Source organism: Typopeltis vanoorti, chromosome 25 (genome assembly GCF_054136105.1).
Source record: "Typopeltis vanoorti isolate ZY-2024b chromosome 25, IOZ_Tvanoo_1.0, whole genome shotgun sequence".
Taxonomy (NCBI): Eukaryota; Metazoa; Arthropoda; class Arachnida; order Uropygi; family Thelyphonidae; genus Typopeltis; species Typopeltis vanoorti.
Genome location: NC_143573.1, coordinates 67,986,140 through 68,002,578, shown reverse-complemented (window position 1 = coordinate 68,002,578; position 16,439 = coordinate 67,986,140). Strand labels below are relative to the sequence as shown.

Here is a 16,439-nt window from a genome sequence, read left to right as displayed (position 1 = left end):
TAGTCAGAGAATCTTGCAGACTTGTAGCGGATTTATTTAGAAGTATAACATCATCCGCATAAAGCAAAGAGCTGACATTAACATCTCCAATTTTGATATCATGTTTAATACCACTTTACTTCATAATGTGATCCATATAGATAATGAATAACAGAGGGGATAATGTACATCCTTGTCTCACACCAGACTTAACATTAAACCATCTTCCTGTAATTCCTTCAATTCTAACTGCTGACTTACAACTCAAATAAAGACTACGTATTGCTTGATATAATGCCCCATTGACACCATATAACTGTAGTGTATTGAATAGCTTATCTCTTGGCACCTTGTCATATGCCTTTACCAAATCAACAAAACTTAAATACAGATCTCTGTTATATTCCCATGCTTTCTCAACTATTTGTCGTAAAGTGAAGATCTGATCCTGACAGCCTCTATTTGGCCTGAATCCAGCTTGTTCTTCACCAAGCTTTTCTTCCACAATTCTTCTCAACCGTTTCTCAAGTACACTTGCATAGATCTTGCCAGGAACACTCAGTAGGGAAATACCTCTGAAATTCTCACATTCAGTTTTATTTCCCTTTTTATATATGGGTACTATGAGAACCCTACTCCAATCATCGGGAATTCGTCCCTCTGTCCAGGCTTTCTGAACTATGCAGTGCAGCCACTGTAAGACTCTTATACCACCATACTTCAGCATTTCTGGTCGAATATCATCTACTCCTGCTGCCTTTCCACATTTCAAGCCTTTGATGGCTTTTTTTTACTTCAAGTATGGATATGTATTCCTGACTGCATGCCTGGTCAGTGTTTTTTATCACTATGCTGTCATCACTGCTTGTTTCATTTAGCAGTTTTTCAAAGTAATTACTCCATACTTCAAGGATATCTTTTTCTCCCATTTTCATATCACCTTTTTTCCTTTCACAGCAGTTTCCTTTTACAGCACTCTTTCCTCCATTCCTAAGCTTCTTCAACAACCTCCAGAATATTTTGCCACCTTCTTGATATTTATTTTCTATATTCTTGCCAAAGTCTTCCCATGACTTTTGTTTAGCTAGTTTTACACAGTGTTTAGCATTCTTGCATTTGTCTCTATATTCTCTAAGAGCACAAGCTGACTTATTTGCCAGGAACTTTTGATATGCTTTCTTCTTTTCCTTCACTGCCTCTTTGACTTTCTGTGTCTACCATGGAGTTCTAATTTTTCTATCCTTGCAGACAACTTCACCACATGCCTCTCTAGCTGAATCAATCAGGGTTTTCTTCAAGGCGTGCCACCGAATCTCCAAGGTTTGATTCCTGTTCTCAAACTCTTTCATTTTTTCTTCAATAATCTTTGTGTATTTTAGTCTACAGTTCACATCTGAGAGCTGCTCAACTTTTATTCACTTTAAAACTTTCTTACATGTTATTCTTTTCAATATGAAATTCAATTTTATCCTGCTCAAGACTAAATGGTGATCGCTTCCAATTTCAAATCCTCTGTACACTCTGGTGTCCTGCACCAGGGAGAAAACATCACTATCAACAATAACATAGTCAATGAGACTTTTCTTTTTCCTTGCCTCTTCTCTCCATGTAAATTTGTGCACATTTTTATGTTGGAACATGGTGTTAGTAATAACCAGTCCATGTCCTGAGCAGAAATCCAACAAATATTTGCCATTATTATTAGCTTTTCTCTTTTCTCCAAATTTTCCCAAAATATTTTTGTATGTCTCACAATCATTTTCTACTCTGCTATTTAGATCCCTAACAAGGACCAACTTTTCCTTTTTCTAGTGTCAGTTGCTTTTTCTAAAGCCTCAAAAAATTCCCCCACTTCTACCTTATTAGAACCTTCTGTGGGACCATAGGCACAAATAAGTCTCATTGTCCAGTTCCCCATTCTCATATTTGCCCACATTACTCTACTTGAGACTGACTGCCATTCAAGAAGATTAGCCTCGTATTTTGTGTTGAATACTATGGCTACTCCTTCTTTTCCTTGATTGTCATTACCTGAATATAACATTTTGTATTTATTGCTCAGAAAGATCTCACCAGTTTTTGTCTTTTTTGTTTCAGTAACCCCTATTATGTCGATCTGGTACTTATCTAATTCCTCAGCTAGCTCCATTTCTTTGCCATTCAGGCTTCTTATGTTGATAGTACCGATCTTGAACTCTGGTGATGTTGAGTTGGGGTGTGTTTTCAGATTTGTTCCAATAGCTGACTTTTCGCTGTTCGCCCTGGTTCCCTGGCGAAAACAACGGGGGCCTTGTTTAACCGGGCGACGCCCCAGCCGGCATGAAATTTTGTCATGTCATACCATCATTTTTTATTTTGGTTTAACCAATAAGAATACAATTTGGTCGGCTAAATCCCAAATTGCCAGCCCATCCTCGTTCGTTCAGTATCCAGGTAGATACCCAACAGGGTGCACCACGAGAAGGCGAGGATTGGACATTAGGTCAGAAGCCCTGGTCGGTTCTCCGCATTCCTTTAAAGGCTATGTGAAGGTCTCCTCTCAGTTATACAGCTTTGACCTTTAAGCACCCCCTATATATATATATATATATATATATATATATATATATATATATATATCAATGACCTACTTCAGTTGACCTCTAACCCAATACACAGTTTTGCAGACGACAGCACATTACACTCCTCCCTCTCATTTGACAAACCCTATTCTACATAACTCACTTTGTCCCACAGAACATCAACCACCACTGCCCTTAATTCTGATCTCCAAGCCATCCTCCAATGGGGCTCAGATAACCCCATCAACTTCAGTGCTAGTAAAACCCAGTTCTGTCTTATTTCTCACAAAAAAGAACCATTTTCTCCCAACATCATTTCCAATAACACTCAAATTCCCAGAGAAGATTTTTTTTTTTTTTTTTTTTTGAGATTTCTCTTCTTGGAATTACCCTGACATTAAGACTCTCTTGGCATAAACACATCACAACCATTGCATCCACAGCTTCCAAAAAACTAGGTTTTCTCTTTCGCTCACGACACTACTTCACCTCTAAACAGCTGTTAACATTACACAAATCACAAATCCGCCCAGCTATTGAATACTGCTCTCACATTTGGAGTGGGGCTCCTAAAAGCTCCCTCAAAATGCTTGACTCAATACAGAGGAGAGCAATTAGACTGATAAATGACCCATCTCTCACCAACTCGCTCCCCTCACTTTCACATAGATGCTTGGTCTCTGCGACTTGTATATTCTATAAATATTTCCATGGGAAATGGTCATCTCAAACAATATCAATAATTCCCCCCACTCTGTACCAAGCCCATTGAAACACGTACAGCTGCTACTCAACATCCTTTCATAGTACATCTTGAAACTCACAGAACAAGTTTCTTTTCCTCCTCCTCCAACCCTGCTTCTGCAGTACTGTGGAATAGTTTTCCTCCTGACGTATTTCCCAAGGAATACAACATACAGGCTTTTAAATCAAATGTAAACAAATTTCTCCTTTCCCAACCCGTTACCCATATACATTACTAACATACTATAGGTTGACCAGCGAACCACTCGTATATGGCCAACATAAAAAGAAAAAAATACTCAAAACGCCATGTTTCATCACCAGTAACGATTATTTCAAGGAAGTTCGATTCCTTACAAACGGTTTTAATGAGGTCCTTGAAGTGCTCAATTCAATACATTTTTTGGTCATCAGTCAACTTGTGGGGAACAATTCAATTTACGAAGGCCCAACCTCTCAGTCAAAATGTTGTACACAGTTGATTTTGGAATCCCCAATTCATCTTCAATCAATCTCATGGACGATTTTGAGTTTTCTTTGATGAAATCACGCACTTTTTGGATGTTAACTTCACTCAGTTCAGTTTTTGGACTGCCCGGCTTTTTGTCATCATTAAGCGTCTCACGACCACTTTGAAATTTGCTTAAACCACTTGAAAACTTGAGTACGGGATAAGCATTCATCACCATATGCTTTTTGAACATTTGATGCATTTTGGTAAAACTTTTACCAAATTTAACACAAAAGTCAACTGCAGCTGTCTGTTTGAAACTCATTTTCCGACCGTTCATCAAAACACTGTCACTATAACTCAGCTTCTAATGAAACAAATGTCATAAACAGATGACACAACACTAATGAAGGTTGCTGCTTTCGACAACAAAAAGATACAACAGGTGGCGCCACTAGTTTCTTCTATTTTCGAAAGGTTCGGTTTCGTTTTGGAGAGAGGGTGTATATATATGTATGGAGAGAGAGAGAGATAGAGGGTGGGGTAGCGGATTTTAGATAAACCATATATTTCAGGTGGGGGGGGGTGAGGCCAGGAAGTAAACCTTTTAAAGTTTTAATGTGAGATTTAGTGGTAATATAAGTAGAGTTGTCTGTGAGAGTATCCCTTTTTCAATTGTATTTATTGGCATTAAAGATTACTGTGGTGCTACCCTTATCCACTCTGGTGATGACTGTACTGTTATCTTTTTGTAGCTTCTTGAGGGCACTGAGTACGATAAGAAGAGAGAGATTATGTATAGGACTCAAAGCTTGAGAAAGAATGCTGGCGATGTTAAGCTTTAAATATTGTTAAAAATTGACATGCAGTGATTGATGACAGCAAATCACTGTTGTCAATTGCTATATATTACTTTGCGAGTGTGTGTCAAACTCATTGCCTCATCCAACCAAGCCTCCCCTCCCAACAGATACTTTCCTGTAATAGGACCTTTTTTGCACAAATGAACCTTCAGTGAGTATGATTAGTATTGCATAAAAGTATTTTTTTTTCTAGGATAGAAGATATATAATCCAGTTGGTAGATGACTTCCATTGCCTCAAGAGTTATTATGGTCTTTGGGTAGGAAACAAATTGAGACTGGTTGGAAGTGTCTCCATTTGTATCCCCCCCAAACACTTTTCACTTTTTTATCATGTGGTATAGTGCTTTTCAAGAGCATGGCAAACATCAAGATAGTACATCTGTTCTAAAATACGAACAAAAACACACATGATGACTATGTGAATGAAATATTTATTTGCAAAAATTTTACCCAGACATTGTCAATACAAAAAAATCAAACAGAATAAAATTCTTCTTTTTCATCCATCAGATGTTAGATTGAGTCTCCTATAAAGAAATCTTTGTCATCTCTCTGAAGCTTGATAATTGTGGAATAACATATAACAGAAAAAAAATTAATTCAAAAATGTGCTATGAAAGAATTAACAGATTGAGAAGTACAGTGGTGCCTCGCAATTCGGTGCATGTGCATGCATGGAATTGTGCAATGCCGTTTGTTATTTCTTGTTGGGCTGCATTGGTGTTTGCTCGTGTTCTTTGTGCTAATTTTCATTTCTGCATTTTTCAGAAAGTAAAAATTTTGTGCATCTGCAGTTATTTTTTTTGAGTGAAATTTAAGAATGGGTCCAAAGAGAAGTGAAGAGAGGAATAATTCAGGAAAGAAGCACACTTGGTTGAGCATAGAGAAGAAGAAAGAAATTGTAGATAAAGTGCAGAAAGGTAGAACAATTACAGATGTAACTCAAGAGTATGGTGTTCCTAGGTCAACTTTTTGGCAACAGACAGAGAAGATTATAGGTGCTAGGATGTCTGCTGGTGCAATGAAGATTTCGGACAAGAATAGATCTTCAATCAATGAAGGGAAAAGCTGCTTATTACCTGGATTAGAGAAAGAGACAGATGAAGGGAGATCCAGTAACTCAGGCAATGATCTGTGAGAAGGCTAGGTTAATTTTTGAAGAATTGCAGAAGAAAACTCCATTATGTATCTCAGATCAAACTGAGGAATTCAAAGCAAGTCGAGGCTAGTTTCACAGATTCTAAGGTAGAACAGGCATCCGTAGTGTTCTCAGACAGGGGGGAAGCTGCTAGTGCAGATAAAGAGACTACAGAAAAAATTTGAAGATTTAATCAGAAAGGAAGACTACCTGCTACAGCAAATTTTTAATGAGGATGAAACTGGGTTATTTTGGAAGCGCTTGCCAAATCGAATTTACATCACTCAAGAAGTGAAGCTCCCAGGACATAAGCCTATGAAAGATAGGCTTACCTTGTTATTGGCAGCAAATGCAAGCAGAGACTTTAAACTAAAGCCACTTCTGGTCTACCACTCAGAAAATCATTAAGTCTAAACTGCTAATGATGTGGAAAACCAATGCAAAAGCCTGGGTACACCAGTAAGTTTTCAAACATTGGAATTTTTGAGGTGTTTGCCCCAAGTGTGAAGAAGTTCCTCACTGACAACAATTTGCCTTCGAAAGCTGATCCTTGACAATGCTAGTGTCCACCCTCAAGACTTAGAGGACATTCTTGAAATTGACCAAAGTCCAGTTCTTGCCTCCAAACACGATGTCACTGATCCAACCCATAGATCAAGAAGTGATTGCATGTTTTAAAAAACTTTATACCAAGGCTTTGTTCTCACAGCTTTTCGACATGACTCACTCTTCTGACAAGATACTGAAGGACTTCTGGAAGACAACTCAACATTCTCCACACCATTTCCTTTATTAAAACTGCCTGGGAAGGAGTGACACAGAGAACCATCCATGCATCGTGGAAGAAAAACGCATTCCTAATTTTTCTCAGGATGACAGCAGCTGCAGCCAGGTGAGAGATCATTTCGACAGTGGAGAATCTTGACATAGAAGAGGTTGGTGAGGCTGATGTACAAGAGCTTGGGGAGGATCACGATGACGAACTGACTGTGGAAGAACTCTGAGCACTCAATGAACAGCAAAGGAGAGAGGAAGAGGATGGCAAGGAAAAAGGGCCAATGCCAACAGCTGCTATTAAAGTTTTATTCCATTGGGAGAAGGTGCAGTCTGTTTGTTTGGAATGGCACCCCAACAGTGTTGATGTGAGTAGAATGACTGACATGTTCAACAACACCATCATCATGCATCACTTGAAAAAGAGGGAGAGACAATCCACGCTTGATCAGTTCCTCATCCCTGTTCAAGCAAAGAGGAGACAAGAAGACTCCCTTCCAACATCTAAAGCTCAATAGATTGTATGTATTGTGTATACAAGTGTATTTTGTAATTTAGTGTGTTGTAAAATACGTAAAGTAAATAATATGGTGTATTTCTCTCCCACTTCCGTGTTAGGAGAAGTGGAATGGGGTTCTGACAACGAATTTATCTATTTTCCATAGACTTACGGAAATATTGTCCTGCAATTCGACATTAGTTCGGCGACGGATTAGTGTCGAATTGTGAGGCACCACTGTACTATCTTTCATAATAGAGGGCAAATGTAGACAGACTGTTTTAAATTGTGACAATATAATATTACTTCACAACTGCTTTTTTTTTATTATTATTATTAAGCCCCTCTATAAGGAATATGCTCTTCCAAAGAACTATATTTTGTGTTTAGTGGAAGAGGCGTGTTCTGGGCTTCCAGAACATGCCTTTTCCACTCAGAGTAGAGTTCAGATTCATGAAACTTGGGATATATTTTATATTCCCTGCAGTAGATTGAAGTGGATCTTCTAAATTATCCAAAATAAGATAGGCCACAAGAGCAAGGAATCTAGTACTCCTGAAAAGCTTAATGGTAAAAGCTGGTATTTAGGTGAGGAAAGAAAAGTAGAAATTTTTCAAACAGGATGAAATGATATGTGAATTTTGTGAGAGGCTTCAGAATTTTAGCAATACAATATGTTTGATATTTCCTTAATATATGGGATTGAAATATATGAATAATTTCTTCTTGAGCAGAAGTCTTACAACTGTTGAAAGTTTTACTGAAGCCATTTGTTAAGGATTATAATTCCCCCCTCCCCCTTAAAAATGCAAAATGAAGACTGATGAAAAATCGACAAATCAAAAAAAAAAAAAAACTAATTTCTTTTTTCTAATGATGTTACCTATATTCCATGATGAACTGCTTTAATCTTGGACACTTGGAGATGTTTTTCATAGATTTCACATTAAATAATTTATGAGAGAGAATTCTCTTGAAGTCATGAAGCATTACAATAATTTTCCAGTAGTATTCTTTCCCATCTTGTGCTACTACAGTCCTAAGATTGTTATTTTTAATGACTTCAGTGCTTTCAGTTGAGAGAGCTGGTAAATTTTCAAAACTAAGTTTCTTTCTCCATTTGGCTATACAGTATGACTGGATTACTTATGCCAAATTGAAGTGTTTTGGCTCTAAATTTTAGTAATTATGATGATATTAACCTTTTGATATAGGATAGCTATGGTATTGAAAAAGTGTTTGTCTGGTGTTTGTTGAGGTGGTCAGTGAACAGGTGGAGCAGTTTTGGGACTACCTGAGAAAGTGATCATTAATGTCACTCGAGAGTTTTTGGAATTGAATTGCCTGATCTCTGACAGGCCAGCAAAATCTAATTTTAGCACTAAGAAAAGGCTTATACATACAGGCTCTTGGGCAGAGCTGATATAAATCAAAGTAACTCTGATGCCTAAGTGTGTATTCTCATAAGCTCTTTGCTAATTTTTTGAAAAATCAAAACTTTTTGCTGCATACTCTCTCTCTACACACCCAAGCTCTTGCAGATCTTATCTAAACAGTATAAACTAAAGACATCAGATTTAATTTCTAGCCTTCTCCTTACATTTTGTTTTCCCCAATCAAACTCTTGTGGATTTTATCTAAACAAGAACCACAACCAACAAATTTGGTATACATATTCCTCTCATTATAACTTGAAGCTCCAGCTGCAATTAAGCTTTTGCTTATATTTTATTTAAAAATTATGCCAGGACACTTAATTGCAGTGTACCAATTAAAATTTGGCTGATATATTTAATCATATGTTCTAATTTCTTATTTTTGAAACTTCACAAAATTCCTACTTTCCTTTCTAGAGTACTACTCACAGTCAAAGTAGATAGTTTTCAGGAACTACCTTCTCATCTAAGAAAACAAGTCACATCTTTGACCATGCAACACTGAACTTCATTATGGCTGTTGTGTTGTGTAAGTTAAATTAAAAATAAAAGTGGCTCCATTCAATAACTGAATGATTTCATTGGATTATGATGCCATCTATCAGCAAATTCAGTTTACATAAACGATAAAATAGTACTGTTACTATGGGTCTTCAACTGGCTACCTTATCACATCCTGTTGTAGTGCAGTCCTCTGTAATAAACTTCTAATGTATACTTCCTGAGTAAATGCATGATTAGTATTTTTATCTCTTTTCAGGTATTTATAGATATGACATTTGGTGCAGGAGGCCATACTCAACACCTACTTAATGTTGCTGAAGACATCAAAGTTTACTGTTTGGATAGAGATCCCACAGCTCATTCCCTTGCAGTGTCATTAGCTAAAGAGCAGCCGTAATTACTTCTTTACTTAAGTTATTTAAAAATTATTTTTGTGAATAACTATACAGTTTTGTTTGTAATATGATAGGTTACTAAATTATATTTAATCAGCTGCTTTCAGTATTTCACCACCTTTCTTTTGTCATGCTAGTCTGGATCAAAGTAGTTAGTGTGTCCACTCTCAGATTCAAATCCTGCCATGGAAATGGATGTTTGTGATTGTCCTACTAACTGTGTGGAAAGGGAATCTGTGATCCTGACTTCTAGCACAAGGCTTCACTCTCCAAACCCTATGAGGTACAGGAGCATCCATTGACACCAAATGTGAATAACTAATTCTTGTCATAGTTATCTTTATGTAGCTTTATTACACAGTACAGTCATACTCCGAAGTTACGTGGTAGATGGGATCAACAAAAAGCATGTAAGTAGAAGTCGCGTAACTCGGGTATAATTTTGCATACAAACATACAAAATATTAGTTAATTGGGACCAAAGGTTTACAAAAACACTTATATTTTTTAAGAAATATAATCATAATTGTAGTTTTTCGTACATAAAAAAAAAAGAAAGTTATTTCGATATCAACGGTTTCATAAAATCTAATAGATTCGTCTGACAGCATAATGTCTTTTTCTTGTCACCCAAAATTTCTTCATAGCAAGCCAATGATTTTTTTTATTCCTTGCCTTGTGGCTACAATTTGTTCCTCGTTAGAATCTATCTCCTCCAAAATCTGTAAACCTTTCTTTTATGATTGTTCTTGCTGTGGATTCTTGTAGATCGAACTTCTTTGCTATCTCACAAATTTTCATTCCACCTTCAAAATCCTTAATAATGTTGAGTTTTGTTTCCAAAGTCAATGTTTTTCTTTTCTTGTTAACTGTAGAAGAATCGGACTTGCTTCCTTTGGACGACATTATTATTTTTTATGTGATAAAATTTTTATCAAGAACATAACATTAAACAATCACAAGGTTTGTAGACTATAAAAAATCGTGTATGAATGGAGACCGCGTGAAACAGTGCTTATTCACAGCATGTGCAACACTGGCGAATGCGACCAGTGCCGGAAAGATACGACTAGTGGTGAAGCGGGGCGGGAATATGTACATATATGAAACCGCGTAAGTTGGGGTATGACTGTACTTTAGAATGATAAAGCTGCATGCATGGTTGATGAAAGATCGACTGTTTTACACTTTATACCCATATCATTTCAGTACTATCTCAATGTTATTACAATGTTAATGTTTACTTCATCTTTGTTTTAAAGACTATCTCCAAAACATTTTATGATATTATGTCTTTTATATCCTTTCCAAAACTTTCCCTTAACTTTTGTTTAGCTACTCTTGCACATCACTTAGCATTCCTACATTTTCTGTAGTCTCTAAACAGGACATGATTAGTGTGGATTTTTATGATTTCTTTGTTTCATGGACTGCTTCTTTTGATTTTTGTTTCCACTATGGAGGTGGGGAGAAGAGGAAAGACCTTCTGAAATACTAACAAGTTGAGTTTAATATTACCATGTTGACCATTAACATCAGGTTGCTGAATGTCTTAAATTAAACTTACCAAGAAATTATATTTTTGTTTATATCCTTTATCCAATTGTAAGCAAGCAGTTTGCATGTGAAGGCTATTTGCATATAGAGACTGACTTCACATCAGTTACTTTAGTATCCAATAATGCAATACACACACTTCCTAAACATAGAAGATATAATATGATAAAATTGTCATTTATGTTTGATTTTATGCCATGGATGGTGAAAATGATGGTGGATGAAAATTATTTTTTCAAGGATTCTGGCAATTTTTGTATATTGTGCTTGGTTTGACCATGCAAAATTAACAAAAATATTGTTGAGGATAATTTTTGAGAGGGTTATATATCAGTGACACAATCACTGTCGTTTGTAGTACATTTTATTTTTGATTAAGATGGAAAAGATTATGCAGTAAGAGGAGATCTTGGACACGACACTCATATGGAGAGCGACTATTCTCCTTGATAACATAGCCTCGTCAGTGCTTCCCACACACCATTACTCAGACTTTCCCCCCCCCCCCCCCCCCCATCCAGTCATAACCTAGCACAGTATATGTCTGCAGGTTTGTGCACCAGCCGAATGGGAGATCCTACTGACAGGTTTGGACTCTATGTATCCCTCTTTTGTTCAGGAAACCACTAAAAGAAATGTGCATCAGTGCACATGAAGAGAGTGTGTACACACACACACAAAACATCTTATCGATTATATTATTCAGTTGTGATATTCGATGAAAATAAAATTAGTTAAGGGAGAAGAACATACTCGGGATTTCAAATAGCACTGGTCATGAACTTGTGTTGAATAGGGTAAAAATGAATAACCAATTTTGGGAAAAATTTTGAATAGGAGTTTGGAAATCTCTTGGAAAAAGATATGGTGAAATCTAGGAAGATGGAGAAGTGGCCATGAAAAGATGAAATCATACAGGAAATACCTGGCTAGTAAGTAAAGACTCTCTTCGAAAATATAGAATAAAATGCAAGAATATTTTATGTAAAAGAGGTTTCACATGACTTCTATTTAGCCTAATAGGAGATTACTATTAAGTTTTTTTTTTTTCTAGTATTAAGAATACTAGAAAAAAAATCATCGTCAAGGTGCAAAAATGTTTCAGAGACTTTGAAGAAAAGTAAATATTTGAAGTTAACCTCCTTCTTTGGAAGCTGCTACTACTAAGCAGCTTCCAAAATTCAGCCTGTTAGACCATTAAAATGTTCCATTTGACAAATATTAGTCCTAAACAGAACCATTGTTAGGGTATATGCTGCTGAACCCAAGAACAGAAAGAATTATTACTACACAACAACATATCTATCCATCCACAATTACATCTAACAGTTTTGTTGGGTGCGTGGTGCAGAACACGTAAGTTCCTATTAGGTTTTGTCTTGTTTTATTTGTAAGTTATTCCAGGACTGGTTGATTGATTTATTGAATCCTAACAAAATTTCAACTGTTTGTTCTCATTTTTGTTTCATTTAGGCTGTTTGCAAGTGCATTGTAATAACTCTACTCTGACTGAATGGAATTTAATAAAATTTGGGATTCACACAAGATGTCAATGTAATTCATTGTTGGCTTCATCATTTTTACTGGAAAAAGGATTTGAACTGATATTCACTAGCTAGATGAAATTTGGATTTGTACTTAATTTTTTTTAGTTAAATTTTTGAAACGTTTAAACTAGCTTAGGTGTTGGCAGTTATTCATTCAAGGTTTTATGCTCTAATACATAACACTGAAGGAACAAAATAAATAAGATATTTTTGACATTTTTCTTAAACAGCTAGAGGTTGAAGTTGTTGATGAGGAAGAGGAGAAACAGGTTTGATGTATTTTTTCAGATTTACTGAAATGGGATGTTGGGCACCTGCTGCTCTTGCTCTAACAGGCCTAACAGCAAGTGGAGTGATAATGTTTGCCAATTCTGAGCAGTAACCATGGAAGTATTTGTAGAAGAGACACAGAGCTGAAACATTGCATCTGTGAGATAAGGGTCATCTATGAGCCTAATTGCTCTCCTCCAGGCAGCATCAAGAATTTTTAAGAAGGTTTTAGGTGTACCACCCCAACTGTGTGAAAATTTAGGGATGGATGGATTTGAAATTTTTATAAGGTTAGTAACTAGGTGAGTGTGAAATATCTTCATGAGCAGAAATGAAGTCTGTTCTCTAATGCAAATTTTGAAAATTATTATTTTTATTACTTGGCACTCGTAATTCTACAACCCCATAGTGGGAAGTCACTCCATACCAAAATCTACCTGTCAACTGCAAGTTGACAGGTAGATTTTGCTACATGCATTTGGCAAAGTCCATTGGGCTGTTGCCCAATGGACTTTGCCAAATGCATGTAGCAAAATCATATCTAATGAACTGGACTAACTCACCTTCAATAGAAAATGTAGGGGTTTCCTCACCTCATGATGAATCTGATCTCAGGTCTTTTCCGGTTGGAAAAGACCTGAGATCAGAATACTGCTGGATACAGCCACAACAGAGTCCTAAGACGCTCCTACATTTGTACATTCCTACCCTCTCTTTAAGCTTTGCCTTAAAATCTACCATGGCACGTGAACGACCAGAGAATGGCATATATACTGAAGGAAGGCAATTTGCAAAGCAGACCTTGATGCTAAACACAGTCGAAAGTGCTGGATATGTCAGTACATTTCCATGGCAGATCTCGAGTGGTTGATGTAGGCCAAGAGTTCAGCCATGGATCTCAATTGGTGGAATCCATACTGGTTGTTGCTCACTAACTGGTGAGCTTTCAGGTAGTGAAGAAGTCGATTATAACTTTCTCCATTCTTATGGAGAGGATTTTGGGAATGGGTTGGATATATGCTTGCTTCTAGAAGATAGGTGCTGGCTGAGTATGGAAGATAAAAGAGATAATAGTGGACAGGTATTAGCTCTGGAGCACAGTGTTTTTCCTACATTTGTACATTCCTACCCTCTCTTTAAGCTTTGCCTTAAAATCTACCATGGCACGTGAACGACCAGAGAATGGCATATATACTGAAGGAAGGCAATTTGCAAAGCAGACCTTGATGCTAAACACAGTCGAAAGTGCTGGATATGTCAGTACATTTCCATGGCAGATCTCGAGTGGTTGATGTAGGCCAAGAGTTCAGCCATGGATCTCAATTGGTGGAATCCATACTGGTTGTTGCTCACTAACTGGTGAGCTTTCAGGTAGTGAAGAAGTCGATTATAACTTTCTCCATTCTTATGGAGAGGATTTTGGGAATGGGTTGGATATATGCTTGCTTCTAGAAGATAGGTGCTGGCTGAGTATGGAAGATAAAAGAGATAATAGTGGACAGGTATTAGCTCTGGAGCACAGTGTTTTAGTACAACAGGAGAGATGCTATCAGAGTCATATGTTTCTCAGTTGCTGGCATGGAAGAAGGCGATTTGCCTTTGTCATCTGCAAGAGTTAAGTGATGCCAGGAGATCAGCTTTTTGCTTTGGGTGCTGTAACAGTGGCACCATGTAGACAGAGAGGTGAAAGCACTAGTGAGCAGAAGTTGTCTGATTGCTTTTGCAAGATACCAGAAGGCACAGCTTCCATTTGGACAAGAGGACAAGTTATCTGCTATTAGTCTTTATGAAGTTGAGGTTCTTAATCCAAGTTACCTGTAGTAAGCTGAGTTGTTTCTTCAACTGCTTTATATGACAAAGTGAAAGGAATACTGTGTGCAAAAGCATAACATTTTAAGGCACAGGCCAGAAGAGTTACAAGTATTGTAGAGAGTAAGAATACTGCAAGGTAACAATAACCAAAAAGAATTGTATCACTATGTTGAGTAAAAGAAAGAATGAATGTGGGAGAATAACACTGTTTAATGCAGATGGTATGCAGAAAAGATTGTTCAACTACTGAATGCATATTTTGTTAAGAACTGTCAACATGATGTATGCAACATGGAGCTCAATACTACTTCTTCACTCAATGACATGGTTGTATAACAGAGGTGGCCAACTACACGTCTTTTTGGAACCAAAATAATTTTGGTAAGACTTAGAAGAGCCACAACCTTTGAATGATGTGATGGTACAGGAGTAAGTGAGTGTGAGCATGGAGAGATGGGGATGCAGACGCTATGCCTGCCCACCACAACATGTTAGTTACACTTCCGGCGCTCATCTATTGGTATCGTTCAGCATATTGTTGCGTGAATCCATTGACAGTGCTTGTTATCATTGAACTCTTTTTCAAGTGCTTAAAAACGAAAATATGAAGAGGAACATAGAAGTTTTAGGCCAGGCTGGGAAGAATAGTTTCCTTTTTGTGAAACGACAAAGTAAACCAATGTGTGCCACATGCCAAATAACACGTACGCAATTCAAAGCCAGCAATTTCAAGCATCATTATAACATTCATCAGAGTAATTTTAGTAAAAAATTTCCTCTTGGCTCTGATCTGAGGAGAATTAAACTTTAAAGAACAACTCCATGGTCAGAATAAATTGATGTCTATGTTTACTAAAGAGGCTTCGGTTACCACCAAGGCTGGTTTTATTTTAGTGTAAAAAATCGTTAGCATTGCAACCAATGGTGCTCTAACTATGAGGGATAAAACTAAAGGGCTCATAAGGCTCTTTAAGAATGATGAATCGTATCCTGCTTTCCTACCTGTACATTACATTATTCACAGGGAACATTTAGTTGCCAAGTGTTTTAAATTTGAACACGTAATGGAAGTAGTTCTAAGAATTGTCAATTTTATTCGTTAAATGCTAAAACACACTGACAATTCAAAAGCTTTCTCAATGAGTTGAATTGTGACGAGATTCCTAATGATGTATCATGGTTTTTGCTTAGTAAGGTGTCTCTCAGTTAACAAGTTTTTTTTTTGTTGATAAACCCAGTCAAACAGATTCTTAGAGAGAAAGAGAAATTTTCCCTCATCTCGAAGACACTTCGAGATGAGGGAAAATTTCTATATGGCATTTTTCTCCAATGTTTTCCAGATCTACAGATATTAAACATTTCACTTCAAGGGAAAGAAAAACTAATAACCGATCTCACACAGACCATGCTAAGCTTCCAAAGCAAACTGCAACTTTTCCAGAGAGACTTGGAAAATAAAACTTTCAATCACTTTATTTGTCTGAAGAAATTACTAACAAATTTGCCAAAAGTGAAATTAAGAACGAAATCTTATGTTAGCAAATTAAATGATCTGGCCGAAGAACTAACAAATCGATTTTGCTACCTTCAAGAACTTAAGCCAACGTTCGTTTAGCAAAATCCTTTCCTCACAAATGTGCTTGAGTGTGGTTGCCCTATTTCAAAACAAATTGTAGTGGACGTCGCAGCTGCAGAACTAGAGCTTTGGGAACTTCAAGAGGACGAAGGACTGAAGCTAGTGAAGCAAAGTGGATGTTCGTTAATTAGTTTTGGATGCAAGTTCTGGACCAATGGTATCCAACACTTAAGCAATGTGTCAGAAAAATTATCTCCATTTTTGGGACCACATACTCTTTTGAAGCGCTAGATTCGACTCTTAAATTGATTATATCTAAATATAGATCTGT

The 16,439-nt window shown here is 36.9% G+C and overlaps 1 protein-coding gene across 1 annotated transcript in view; it reads left to right on the top strand.

Annotated features, from left to right (window-relative positions):
- Positions 1 to 16,439, top strand: part of LOC150092819 (12S rRNA N(4)-cytidine methyltransferase METTL15) — an 86,707-nt gene that overhangs the window by 53,268 nt on the left and 17,000 nt on the right. Inside the window, exon 3 of the mRNA XM_090414641.1 lies at positions 9,208 to 9,344. Within this exon, the coding sequence (XP_090270767.1) occupies positions 9,208 to 9,344 (137 nt within the window). The remainder of the gene's footprint in view (positions 1 to 9,207; positions 9,345 to 16,439) is intronic.